The sequence below is a fragment of the Anguilla rostrata genome, chromosome 10 (assembly GCF_018555375.3).
Source record: "Anguilla rostrata isolate EN2019 chromosome 10, ASM1855537v3, whole genome shotgun sequence".
In the NCBI taxonomy this organism is placed as follows: Eukaryota; Metazoa; Chordata; class Actinopteri; order Anguilliformes; family Anguillidae; genus Anguilla; species Anguilla rostrata.
Window position 1 is genome coordinate 20,843,962 of NC_057942.1, and position 14,562 is coordinate 20,858,523.

The 14,562-nt window shown below is 40.4% G+C and overlaps 2 protein-coding genes across 11 annotated transcripts in view; one reads left to right on the forward strand and one right to left on the reverse strand.

The window, feature by feature from the left end:
• Positions 1–14,562, reverse strand: part of LOC135233747 (uncharacterized) — a 789,909-nt gene that overhangs the window by 431,639 nt on the left and 343,708 nt on the right. The gene's annotated exons all lie outside the window — the stretch shown is intronic.
• Positions 1–14,562, forward strand: part of LOC135233732 (nesprin-3-like) — an 81,562-nt gene that overhangs the window by 64,456 nt on the left and 2,544 nt on the right. For 3 of the 4 annotated variants that reach the window (XM_064297534.1, XM_064297533.1, XM_064297535.1), the window contains exons 13-16: positions 5,560–5,732; positions 6,302–8,456; positions 8,547–8,657; positions 9,177–9,347. In XM_064297534.1, coding sequence (XP_064153604.1) covers positions 5,560–5,732; positions 6,302–8,456; positions 8,547–8,657; positions 9,177–9,347 — 2,610 coding nt within the window. The remainder of the gene's footprint in view (positions 1–5,559; positions 5,733–6,301; positions 8,457–8,546; positions 8,658–9,176; positions 9,348–14,562) is intronic. The other variant, XM_064297536.1, reaches the window with a different exon arrangement.

Genomic DNA, 14,562 nt, shown 5'->3' on the forward strand with positions numbered 1-14,562 from the left:
AAATAGGCTACTGAATCTCTTATTTGGATGGCAGAATAGAGGGTATGCACATGCCGTCACAGTAGGTGGAAGTCACTGCGGTTACACACACTGAGTGGCAGAAAGACTACAGAGTGATAGCGTTAGCATTCAGCTTGAATGCCGTGAAAACACAAAAAACACATGTAAAATGGGAAAGTGCTGTTGTGCGATCTTTTTTACAGACTGCTGAAAGCTAAAGAAAAGAGAAGCAAATGGATCGCTGCAATTCGCAGAAACAACTGGAATCCAGGCACCGAAACGTGGATTTGCGGTTGTCATTTTGTGTCAGGTATGTTGGATTTTTGTGTAAAATCATACCTTAAGTTATGTAGGCTACTGTATTGGCTACTCATCAATTCAATATTTAGCATCTTTCATTTATATTCTGTGTAACTGTAACGTTTTTGTCAGCATTTATTAAAAAACACCCATGATGATGAGCCTTGTGTTCTACAAACAAGGGGGGGGGGGTGGTTAGATAGTATTAGCTAGCCAAGCATACACATTATTAAGGTATGATTTTACACAAAAATCCAACATACCTGACACAAAATAACAACCGCAAATCCATGTTTCGGTGCCTGGATTCGAGTTGTTTCTGCGAATTGAAGCGATGCATCGCTTCTCTTTTCTTTAGCTTTCGGCAGTCTGTAAAAAGATAGCTCCGATTTCTTGTTGAATGTCCATGGACCACTGGTTCTTTGGTAAGCCATGTGGCAGCATGTTTTGCCACTCAGTCCCGACTGAGGGAGCGTATTCCGGTGGGAAAGTGACGTCAATGCATACCCTATAGGCGTTCCGTATTAACTCATGGCTACGGGACACATTTTTAGGGGTCCAAGCAGCGAAGCTGGTGGAACCCTATTGTATCTGTTAGGATTATTATTATTATTATTATTATTATTATTATTATTATTACGCTGGTATAATAAAACAATGACGGTAATACATATATAGTCCGCTTCGTTCCGTTGCTACCATAACATAACAGACTATCTTGTGTCTACAGCTGCAGTTTCTCGCTGCAATTTCAAACATTGAATATTCACAAAAGACGCAATTTATGCTGTACTTTGCCAATGTCTAAATAAATAATACGCTACGGTTAAGCTTTGAGAGGATGAATCATTACTTTTCTTTGGCATGGATCCATTTGAAGACAATATTGGATGAGTCTTTAAATCTGTCATTATGGTGAGAAATAGCTAAACCATTGTATTGACAGGTTCTGAGTTTCTGTGCAAACGCGCGAAAACACGCTGGTATAATGAAACAATGACGGTAGCCTAATACATATATAGTCCGCTTCGTTCCGTTGCTACCATAACATAACGACCTACAGCTGCAGTTTCTCACTGCATTTACTAATATTGAATATAAACAAAAGACGCAATTTATGCTGTAAATCGTATTCTCAATTTAATCTCTAAATCGACTGTAAGCTTAGGGTTGTAACTAGGTAGTTGTTTCGTAGGTGACTTAACTCGTCTTAACTATTGCCGTAGGGTCTAGTTTTTATCAGTGAGGGGAGGGTCTGACCGTCGGGAACCATTGGAAGACAGTGTCGGGTGAGTTCGTTTAATTTTTAAATCTGTCATTATGCTGAGAAATAGCTAAACCATTTTATTGATAGGTTCTGAGTTTCTGTGCAAACGCGCGAAAACACGCTGGTATAATGAAACAATGACGGTAGCCTAATACATATATATAGTCCGCTTCGTTCCGTTGCTACCATAACATAACGACCTACAGCTGCAGTTTCTCGCTGCAATTACTAATATTGAATATAAACAAAAGACGCATTTTACGCTGTAGTCTGCCAATGTCTAAATAAATACTACGGTCCATTTGAAGACAATATCGGGTGAGTTTGTTTAGTCTTTAAATCCGTCATTGTGCTGAGAAATCGTAGTCTCAATTTAATCTCTAAATTGACTGTAAGCTTGGGGTTGTAACTAGGTAGTTGTTCCGTAGGTGACTTAGTCTTAACTCGTCTTAACTATTGCTTGAATGTTCTCATAGACTGCGTTGTTGCTGTTCTTGTTTGTGTTAGCGTTAATCAGTTTAACCTACAGGGTCCAAGTTGAATTATGCGGTTGTTCCCTGCACTTAGAACGGTAGGCTACTGCCCTCTAGGGTTTTCGACACACTTGTTCCTCGTTATGGTAATACATTTTGTTGTACGTCGCTCTGGATGAGAGCGTCTGCCAAATGCCTGTAATGTAAGCTACTGTAATATTCCGTAGCAACAAGATAAATCCGGTGTTAGCCCTGAAATATGCCAATACAGCAGTGAAAACGCTGCTCACTGAATAACGAAATAAACGAGACAAAGTTTTTTTTAAAAATTATGCCATGTCATTCTACATTCAATATCTGGGACTAAACTTTGAATAATTATACAATCTTACCACTGGTTTCACGCGTAGAGATGTCCCTTTTGCGACTGAGTGATCATATATTGTCTTGGATAATCCGTTTGTGATTCCTGTTGCTTCTCATCTGCCAATAAATAAATAAAACGGTCGGCTGCTCTGCGCGTAGGTCGCAACTTGATAACTCGTCTTTTGTTTCGTTTTTTGTTTCGTTTTTTCTCAATGTCGTATTTATTATTTGAAATGTGTATTTATGTGTTATTATTCTATCTGTCTCTGAGGTGCTCTGAAATGGGCATTCTCTGCTAAACTGAGCAATGGATTGGAATATGTGACTGACGTAGTGTTGCACGGTATACCAAAACTTCAGCACTTTCTCGGTACTTAAAAAAAAAACGGTTTCGTGTTTGAATTTTCCGACGTTCGGTAGTTCTGCGTCAATTGTAAAAGCCAGGGAAATGTGTCTCCCGCATTACTGATTTAGAGGATGAAAAGTGTAGTTTGTCAGAATCTTCGCTAGATGGCAGTAGCAACTAAGGTTGCCAAGTGAGGTGACCTGCGCTTGTGCATTCACTTCCCTGATACAGCGCAAGCATTGACTCAGTTCACTTCAGTAGCAATAGGTGTTCCAATTTGGAAATATTTTATTATAGATAGATGCTATATTGTTATTAAAATATGCTGTTTTTAAATCTATTTAAAGGTGAAAGACCTGTTTTAAAGATTATTTACTTTACAACTGTTTAATTTTTGAAATATATTTAAAATATATTATATATAGAATATATAGAAATATATTTTCTATTGTTCAGTGTTGTAACACTACAGGCCTATGCATATTAATATGTTGAAGAGACTTCAACTTACAGGTTGTTAATGAACCAGGTTGTTAATAAACCATGAATTAGAAAATGAGGTCAACCCTTGTGGACATTACGTTTCTGATCTATTAAGGTAATTTTAGTATCGTTAGGTACCGAGTATCGAATTAGCATCGTTTAAGTTTCAAGTATCATTTCAGTTTTGAGTATCGTAATACTAAACCTGGTATCAGTATCAAAGTCAAAATTTCGGTATCGTGACAACACTAGTGTGACGCCTTTTTTAGTTGCGGCGCAGAAACACTGCAGCTGTGCATGCACGCCGGACCATCTAAGTGTTATGACATACCATCTAAGTGTTACGACATAGTAAAGGCCTTGACCGGAAGCGGCCAGGACACATCCATGGCGACGTAACTAAGTCATCCGACAGCGTCTCTTAGCACAGAATTGGCCATAAGTCATCAATATTTCATACGATCATCATGATATTCAGTAGATATGTTGGGTGAAGGCATATGATCATGAGGACAAAGCCATTTTAAAATCGCTCCATAGGGGGCGCGATGCTGCCAATGCTTGGACCCCTTCCAACGCCGCTTGCGACTTTAATCTTTGTTAACGACTGTGTTTATAGTAGCCGCTGTTTTTAATATAATTCAGTAGTTAGCTAGCTAACCAGGATAAAAAGCATGCCGTGAGACCATTTTGAGCTAAAACCCAGCTGAATTTTAATATTGGCTAGGTAACAGGTGATGGTGAACCTATCATGAAACTAGCTGGCATTCAAAACCCGGTTTCAGAGGGTCTTGGAAAAACGCTGTACAGTGCGTGACCGCACCATTTTAAAAAGCAAGACAGAGATAGGGAGATGAATTTGATTTATATCCCTAGCTTCACCACCCCCGTCGTACATTATTTTCCAATAACGGGACAGCCCATTGTGGTTTATCCCTTACGTATTCCATGCATTCAACATAAAATAGGTAGAATATATCACCACAATGCATTATGTGTAATTTGGTATCTATTTAAGCTCTAGTAGCTACATTTCCCAGTAGTTTGTGGTAGCTTAATTACTTTCAGAATGGTGTAAAGTAGGCTACTATTCTGCATAAATTAAATTAATTCAAAGTCTGAGTGGGTGTGAACAAGAGGCAGTGAGGATCCCAACTTCTGCTTTCAACCTACATTAAAGTTGATTTCTAAGCAGTTTAAATATTTGTATTCCATGCATTCAACGTCAAATAGGTAGAATATACCACCACAATGCATTATGTGTAATTTGGTGTAACTGGTATCTATTTAAACACATGGTTGCTAAGGAAATATGTCACAAAAGTGTGGGAATCCGTTGTCAATCTTTGACAGTGAAAATCTCTGGTTTTCTGGCAGCCCATTCAGCATAAATATGTAACTTCAGCACAGCGTCCTCAGTAATTGTCCAATCTCCATGTATGATACATCTATTTGAAGCTCTGTTTCTCAGCTTACATATGCTATAAAAAAACTCAAAATCAACTTTCCTGCACTTAAGCCTGGTTTTCTGGCTCCTGTCACAAATATCTGACTGATCAAGATATTCTGTTTGCACTGTTTGGCCTCTAGAACTACACTTACATGAGTGGCAGCAATAGCCAGTCTAAAACTATTCTGCTTGTTGAAACCAACAGCTAATTGAAGCACTAGGCATCCTCTCCAATAGTCTTGCAGTATTTGAATACGATATACATTTCCCTCATTTCCTTGTTTCTTTTCATAGATAGCTTATGAACACAAGGAGAGGAGATTAGGGAATAAGAACAGAAAAGTGTCTCAAAAAAGAAAAAATCTGAATTTTTCAGTTTCTCCAGCATCATTTTAATGCATCATTCATGAGTGACATTGAAACTTCCCGCAGACATGTGTTCTAATCTGGCTTATCATAAATTGTGATTTGTGAATACGACAATAACTAAACCACATAAACCACATGCTAGAACAAATTAAATTAGTTTGAATTATAGATTTAATAACACTATGCTTATTTTATATACTTATTTTTCTATCTCCTTGGTTGGAGGAACACTGACAGTATGAGTTAAGCAATATCAGGATGCTGGCATCAACAGACCTCAGTCAAATATGTATTTGTTTTTTATTCAAATACTTTTCTACGCTTTACTGATCTTGTCTGGTGTATTCTGCCTTCTGGTCATATTGGCAGGCTCAATTACACTAGGAAAGATCAATAACGCACAGAAAAGTATTTGAATCCAAAACAAATATGTATTTGACCAGGTCTGGCTTTCAGTCATGTTTATTCACCATCAGTTCTGAGCGGTGTTGTCTATCACCTTCAGAGAGTGCTGGGGGAACTCCCTGAGAGGGAAATGGAACTACACAGAGTGGAGGCTTTGAGTCAGGGAGTGCTCATCAGGACATCTGTTGAAGGGAAAGGGAAAATCTTGGAAGACCTGCAGCGTCTGAATGACTCTTGGGCTTCTCTGCACACACTTAGTATGGACCTCCACAGGTATGACTACCATTAAATAAGATTGTTCTCTCCTTTTATTCACATTACATTTTATTTGGGAGACACTTTTTTCCAAACCGACGTACATTAAGTGCATTTTGCAGGTATGCTTGAGGCATACAACTCAATGGTGGCACTTAATAGCACCCATGTCCAGCTCTAGTGGAGTACCATGATAAATGTAACATTTTTAAGTCATTTTGGCTTAAAAGGTCTGGAAAATGACTAAGCTTTAAATTGTGTCCAAGATGTTTAACACATACACAACCGGGAAGAAAGGGTAGGCCATATTGGGTTTATGCACAATGATTCAGCAGGGCTGAATTGGACTGACTCATTAGTACCCCACCTGGAATTTGGGAGTATCACAGTATTTCAAAAACTCACATTTTTCTGAATCCATATTGTTGTCCAGCATTAGATAATGAATATATGGACATTAAATGGAAATATAGCATACTTTTGATATATTCATCTAATCAGTTTTAGGCTGAATATCATTTACTGTTAAAAAAGGCAGTTCTTGTTTGAAAGTGCTGTGGTGTGTTGTAAACTTGTGCTATCTGCAGGTTTCTGTATGGTGATGGAGTGACAAGCAATGCCTCTTGTATAACAGGAAATGAGGGGGACAGAGTAGGACAGATTAAAACAAGCATGGACTTGTGGGTAGGGGATGGAGAGGATGTTTTCAGAAAGAGTAGATCAGAACAGGGTTCTGAGGGTATGGGTTTAGAGCAGTTTTTAAAAGTTAAAGAGCAGTTAGAGGTTGGGGATGAGGGGGGAGTTTCTGCTGGAGGTAAAGGTAAAGGTTTGGGGTGGGATATCAGAGCTGAAAGGGAGCTGCATATTAAGGGTGAAGAGGCACATGTGGGACAGAGTGCCAGGGGTGAAGGAAGGTTTGGTGCTGAAGATGATAATTTGGGTCTTAGGAAAAGTTTCAGAGATAAGTTAGGATTCAGTGCTGGAGATGATGCTAAAGCATTGGGGGGTGGAGATGAGGCTATGAGTCTGGGGAAGGGTGTTAAAGCTGACAGAGATTTGGGGACAGAAGATGGCAGAATGAATATGGAGAAGGCTGTCAAAGCAGAGGATATGGATTTCGGAAAGGGTGTCAGAGCTGTCACAGTGTTGGGGACTGGAGATGAGGATATGGATACCGAGAAGGGTGTTATAGCTGATAGGCTGTTTGTGACTGGAGATGAGGGTACAGCTTTGGGGAAGAGTCTTAAAGCTGACAGAGTGTTGGGGACTGGACATAAGGCTATAGGTTTGGAAACAGATGTCAGACATGTTGGGGGCTTAGGGGCCAGTAATGAGGGCATGCATTTGGGAGAGGATGTGAGGGCCCAAAGTGATTTATTTTCTAAGGGAGAGGGAACACATGTGGAGCAGGGTGTCTGGGGTCAGTTGGAGTGTTTGTCTGGAGGTGAGTGTGTGAGTTTGGAACAGAGTATCAATTCTAAGAGTGGGTTTGGTGCTGAAGTTGGCTGTATCGGATTTGGGGACGGTGTCAGGGCTGAATCTGCGTCAGCAGCTGGAATTGGCAATGTGGGTTTGCAGGAGGTTATAAAAGCTGAGGCAGTTTTGGGGGTTGGAGATGAGGGGGAACTAGGCGCCAGAATGGAGTGCATGGGTTTGGGGTGGGGTTTGAGCACTGAGGATGGGTTATGTGCTGGACATGAGGGGGCACATGTGAGGCAGAGTATCAGGTGTGAAGGAAGGGTTGGTGCTTGGAACAAAGGTGTAAACTTGGGGAAGGGTGCCTGGAATTTAGGGAGGCTTGATGCTGTAGATGATGGTAAATGTTCAGGTCAGGGTGTAAAACCTGAGGTGATTATGGAGGATTTGTGTGGTAGAAGTGTTAGTAAGAGTTTGGAGCTCAGATCTGCTGCCAGGTTTGGTGCTGAAGATGAAGGTAGTGGTTTTGAGAAGGGTGTCAGGACTGAAAGGATGCTAGGGTTTGGAGATGAGGGGGTACTACCTGGAAGCAGTGAGGGTATGGGTTTGGGGAAGGGTGTCAGGACTGAAGGGGTGCTAGGATTTGGAGATGAGGGGGTAGTAGGTGCTAGCAGTGAGGATATGAGTTTGGGGAAGGATGTCAGGGCTGAGGTGGGATTAGGGTCTGGAGATGAGGTGAGAGTTGGCGCTGAAGATGAGGGTATGGTGTGGGATTTCAGGGCCGGGGAAAGGTTTGATTGTGGACCTGTTGGGGCACATGTAGGACAGAGCGTCAGAGCTGAAAGGGTCTCAGGAGCAGGCTGTGAGGGTGTGGGTTTAAGTAAGAGTATCCAGGCTGAAGAGTTATGTGTCAGAGGTGGTGAGCATTTGACTTCAGAGCAGGCTGTCAGAGCTGAAGCTAGCATTGGTTCAGCAGGACTCAGTGCAGGAAGACACAATAAACCTGGCAGTGGACTGGACCGGGGAAAGAGGCTTGGTTGGAGTCTGGATCTGGGTCTGAACACTGTAGAGGTCCATGCAGAACAGGCTTTGAGGCAGCAAGATTCCAGTGTCAGTCAGGTCAATGCTGGGGTTCAGATGGTGGATTTGAGAAGTATATATAGTGAGAGTCCCTTCAGAAACCACAGGGAGGGTACTGAACAGCAGAGTGGAGGGACTCGAATAATCTACTGGGGACATTCTGGGAAGGAGCGTGGGAAAGCTGCAGAGTCACTTCTCCAGGAATCTTCTGGAACCTGTTTATACCAATCGAGTCTTCGTACACTGGTAATATTTGGATAATAATGAATACATTGATTGTTTCTTTCTGTTCCTGGATGTTACTGATAACCTTATGATTGTTTTTATTCTCTTCAGGAAGAGTTTGAGGCCTGGCTTCAGGCACAGGATGCTAAACTCAGCAGGATTGTGAGCCAGAAGGGGAAGTTAACAGCCAAAGAACTAAGGCTCAGAGAGAAGGAACTCAGGGTGAGGCTTTTTTTTTCCTGTTTTGCACAGTAAAATGTTCAATGTAAATTCAGCTCTAACAGAGTACAAAAAGGGACCCTATGTAATCTGTAAGAGTTGATTTAACAATTAACATTTTACTGTGTAGCGTTCAGTTTATGTTATTTGGAGCAAATGGAGCCACTTTTTTATATTTTTGTAAATCTGACCATATATGTACCTGCAGTCCCATTTACAGGAAACAAAGTACATTTTAGAAGGGCTTTGTCATGAAATGTAGAGTCTGTCTGTGTTGTTGCAAGTTATACACAGTATACAGTAGTGTCCATAAAAAAACAGGTTTTCAGTTTTTTGACAGTGTTCGTAGTAAAGCAATGATTTAGTTTTCCTGCAAATCAAATGGCTCTTGCAATATCTACAACTGGTTTGAGTTCCATGTGGAAATGTTGGATTGTAGCCCAATGGTCAAAGTGTGCGACTCACGGGAGACACTCCTCCTCTCAATATGTGTCTGAAATTTGTCTACTGTCCTGTCTTCAGGAGCTGAGGTCTGGTGTGGGCTGGGGTCAGAGCTTCCTGCTGGGGCTGCTGACCTCCCAGGGTGGGGTAGGGGCAGAGGACCCATGCTTAGAGGAACTTAGGTACCGCTGGGTGCTTTACAAGTCTAAACTGCAGGATACAGGGGACCTGAAGACTCACCTGGGGGACCAGGTAAAAGCCCCTGCTGGACAGGGCTAATACATTCACCTTTATCACAACAGGGCTGCTGTGTAGGGGTCCTGCAATTCTGGAGATAATTACAGCAACAAGCACAGTAAGACATTTAATAAAAAGAATGTCAAAAAAAAAGAACAATAAAAAGTGGTTATTAGTTCTGTAGGTAATTAATACAGCTGAGCCAATTATTAATATACACTGAGAGACAATAATATATAGTTTACTATAACTTGTAGTATTCGAAAATAGATTATATATAGCAGTGATCCATCTTGCTGTGTATCCTGTATCTTTGATTCTTAAAAAACGAAAGTCATGCAAAATGCAAATGGAACTCTAAAGTGTAGGGATGCACTGTGAGGAACTATAATCAACCACTCAGCCATTGTGGGCCCTTCAAAGACATGAAATAAGATACAGGAACAGGGGAATTTGGCAATTTAATTAATAATTTATATGTTTGATAATAATTCCCAAATTAAATGAAATAAATAAATGTTACATTTTGGATAAGCAAGGTGTTTTAACTGTTGATACACTTGTGTTCAGTATTCAGAGTGGACATTAAACAAGGGTGTTAGCAGTAAAACTGGATTCAGGAAATTATATATATTTTACATAATCCTGACTGACAGCACAATATATTGGGAACTATATTGGTATCTGCCAGTGTTGGTTAAAATTTTTGGAATTGGTCAGATAAAACCAGTAAGGCACCAAAAATCATTTATTAGAATGTCTCGTTCATCCTTGCACAGGGCCATAGCTGGAAACAACACAAGGCTACAACAACATGTAATTTGGTAAAAGAAGCAATATTAGTATTAACCCCTTTGTGCCGATGCCAAATCTGGCCAATCCCCACCAATTTAGGGGGTATTTAAGGCTTTATAACTCCAGAGATTTCAAAAATGGTTTAAATGAAGCAGGAGTTGTACCATTCACAATACTAAGTTAGTTAGTTTTGTTTATTTTCATAATTTAGATACAAAGGAAATGCCGCAAATACAAAGAAATCTAGGCAAAAATTTAACTTGTTCTCCTTTAGTTTGGAATAAAATACACAAAGTCACAAATGTAAAACAAGTGATACTACACATTTCCTGAATCAGAAACGCATGCCTAGATTGCTCAACTCAGACATTCAGTGCTCATGCAACCAAACTATGAGTTGAAAACACAAACTCTGTGTTCTGTCTATATTAGTAGATGATTTAGGACAACTAGACGGTGTTTCTAAGCACCTCCTCCCTGCAGTCTCAACTGCAGCTACACCCCCAGGCATGAAACACTGGACAATAGTGTCTATCTAGGCATTCATAAAAATATTCTTTTACCTCTACCTTTGTGTTTCGTCATAGTAATAAGATAAAGCCAACAATAGCCGAAGGTATGCCAGTGCAGATGTGAAAAATGTTGCTCATTGAACACTGAAATAAAAGAGGAATTTTTCTGAAATTATACCATGTCATTCTACTGTCAATATCTGGGACTAAATATGGAATAAATATACAACCTTACTGTTGGTTTTACATGTAGCGATGTCCCTTTCGAGACTGAGTGGTCATATATTGTCTTGGAAAATCTGTTTCTGAAATAGACACTCATTTGTGACGCCTGGGTAGCTTCCAAAATAGCGGTGCGTAATACCATACATGCTGTTTATGCCCTTTTTAGTACAATCTGGCTTGATTTGCAATTAAGCTTTCTAACAATGTATAATATATCTAGTTCTACTTTTGGAATAGCCGTTTATAGCTCAGCATAACTAAAGGTTTTGTCCCATTAGCGCAACCTTACACATTCACTCTGTGGTAGCAGTTAAAGACACTGCACCCGGCAAAACTTAATCGATGAGTTTCGTCATTTATGGAAAATAAGATTATTCTTGAGAACTTCTGAGCATGACTAAGGCATATGTTTGCTGATAGACCTAGCTGATATTCTGTTTTCTGGACTAAGTCAGAAGAGGAGACAGCATTGATCCTCTGTCTCTGTCTCTACCTACTGAACACAGATAAGATTTTATCGTATATATGTACGAGTTACTGCTGAAAATATTTAGGTTTTTTTTTTAAATTGAGTGTCTTTGAATAGGTTAGTGGTATTTAATAATGATGATATTTCACACTGAAATGTAAGCGTTCGTTAGTAGCTTCGCAATATTTGTGTTTTATGCACCAGATATGATGTCAAAGTTGGAACATTGCCAAAATAGGTATAGGTACAGTGGGTATTATAGTGTTCCAGGGTTATTGCACAGTTCCACAGTGAGTTAACTGTTCATAAGTGTGACGACGAGGGACAAAAAGTATTTTTTTAATTTTGGAGAGATTCTGGATATGTTTCTGGACCCCTTAGGAATTTTAGACCACTGTACTGATGGAAAGCTGATTATTCCCACTTGAAAATAATGCAACAGTGAGTTTCTTGAGTCAAAACAATTGATTTGCAGTGAAATATGTAATTATGTTGTGATTTACAGTGTTACGTCCCCAGCCTCTGCTTGCCTGGGTAGTGCAGGTGGAGGTAATACCTAATTGCTTACTTGCTTGATTGCCTCCACCTGCCTGTGGCCCAATATAAGCCCTGCAGTATGAGGCTGGGGAGATTCTTCTTTGAGGTTTCTTTTGTGTGGTTTGCATTTGGTAGGTTTTTGTGAAGACTCTTTTATTTTGTGAACTTTGAGTTTTTGTTTGTTTTAGTTTGTGTTTTAGAATAATAGATGTCTGAGTTTGTGTTTTTAGATCAGTTTCTGTCTGGTTTTTGGTGATTTGGACATTTTGTTTGTTCCGGCCCTTCGAGCCGGCCGTAACAAAATGGGGGCTCGTCCGGGATCTGCCATCCCACTTCTGACACCACGGACACTCAGACTTCCCTGCGGCGTGCGTGGGCAGACCTTCCTGCGGCGATGACGACGCGCGCAGACTTCCCTGCGGCGACGACCCGCGCAGACTTCCCTGCGGCGGCGACGACGCGCGCAGACTTCCCTGCGGCGACGACCCGCGCAGACTTCCTGCGGCGGCGACGACGCGTGCGGACTTCCCTGCGGCGTGCGTGCGCGCGCAGACCTTCCTGCGGCGGCGACGACACGTGCAGACTTCCTGCGGCGGCCACGACGCGCATGGACTTCCCTGCGGCGTGCGTGCGCAGACCTTCCTGCGGCGGCGACGATGCGCGCAGACTTCCCTGCAGCGTGCGTGCGCAGACCTTCCTGCAGTGACGATGACGATGTCTGAGTTTGTGTTTTTAGATCAGTTTCTGTCTTGTTTTTGGGTACGTTGGACCTGTTGTTGCGGCCCTGCGAGCCGGCCGTAACATACAGCAATGCATAATTTAGACATTTTGGATAGATTTGGAGACGCTGGGTACACTGCTTAGTTTTTGCTTCATCGATCTTTAGTAGTTCCACATATCCAGCCTTAGATTTTATGAACTTGTGGTCAAGCAGCTTTTGATCCAGGACATATGGTTTAACCTGCTGTATATATGCAATCTTTCAGTATTTCATTGCAAACTAAAAAGGAGCAAATTCATTTTTGATTTTTTGCCTAGACAATTGCATTTGTGGCACTTTATTTCTTCCTAAATTATGAATATGAACAAGTCTAAGTTAGTATTGTAAATGGTACAAATGTCCTGCTTCATTTAAGCCATTTTTCATGTCACATCTCGAGTTTTAAATAAGTTATATGTACAAGGATTGGGCAGATTTGGCATGTGCGCGAATTGGTTAAGCAAAATGTAAGCTATGTACCCTGGTGTCCCTGAGTGTCCCCAGATATATCCAAAATGGCCAAATTGTGCAGTGTAAATCATAGATTAATCATGTGTTTCACTACAAATCAACTGTTTTGACTCATTTAAACTCACTTTTGCAGGCTTATAAAGTGGGAATTGGTATCTTTTCATCCATATGGCGGATGTATATAGGATCTAAGAATTTATCCAAAACTTCTGCAAAAATGAATACAATGCTTTTTTGTCATTAGAAAGCATTTACATATTTTATTCACTCCATTAGAACTGTTAGAACAGGAACAAATGACATAACACAAAAGCATTATAATTCACTGGCACACAAACCTAAATAAGTAAACATACATTCCTTTACTTCAATAAAACACCACTTTTTCCTGTACTCTATAGTATGTAATCGTATGTTAGTTGCCCAGTGATGTCATTTCTCTGTAGTGTGTTTCAAAAATGTTGCTATTTGTAATGGCAATCTCAGGACATCGGTGACCTGGCCACTAGGGGGCTTGCGCCAAGCGTTTAATTATACTATCATTTATTTAAGTGCCTTGGTACTAGAAAGGTAATTTTAGACTGGGACTCAAGGATAGGACTCACAGTTACAAGTTCAGGGATTCACAGACTTATATTTCCAGATGAACCATTGTATACTTTATCATCTGAAGAAAAACAGGTTTTCAACATACAAAAATACCAAGTTACTCACACGTGCAAAGAACTGCCTATAAGTCATTCATTCAAACTTGCTAAATCTAGGCCTGCCATTGAAAGTACCAATATCAAAATTGGTCCAAGCTACCAACAATATCTTAGCTGACAACACAAGGTGTATTCCAAACCAGTGCTATCCAGTGTTTCCAAATAATTTTAACTTGACCCTGTGTTTTTTCATCTTACCATCTTAAGAGTATGTGAAAACTTTTTAAATGGAAGTGTTTTTAATGGGGTATTGTGTACATGATTGTCACGGAGTGAGCCGTGTCACGAAGGTCATTCAGTGCTGCAATTGTTGTGTGTGTCTAATGCCGGCAATTATAACACCTAGTGCACACAATTATTGTAGTTGTAACATTTCACCGAAAACATTTAACCCGCATTACAGTTCTGTTCAGTCTATTATTATACAGGTTTACACATGCATTTAGAGTGCCGGGAAGGCCCCACCGCTATTCACAACTAACATCTTAATGCTTGTTATTTCACATAATAAAGTTTCTCAAACACAAACCGGATACACATATTACTGTTTGTCAATCTGCTTTTATTGATCGCTAGCGTCTGGTAACAATCTGTATTCAAATTATACTCATTCAGGATTATTCAGCATTCTTGTAATTTCTGCAAAACTGTACCATGTGGTATTTTTGTAGAGGGGTTCCCGGGGGTACGGATGGGCTGTGCCGTAGTAGTAGGGGGATTTAATGATCAGAGTAAAGCTGGATATTTCTAATGC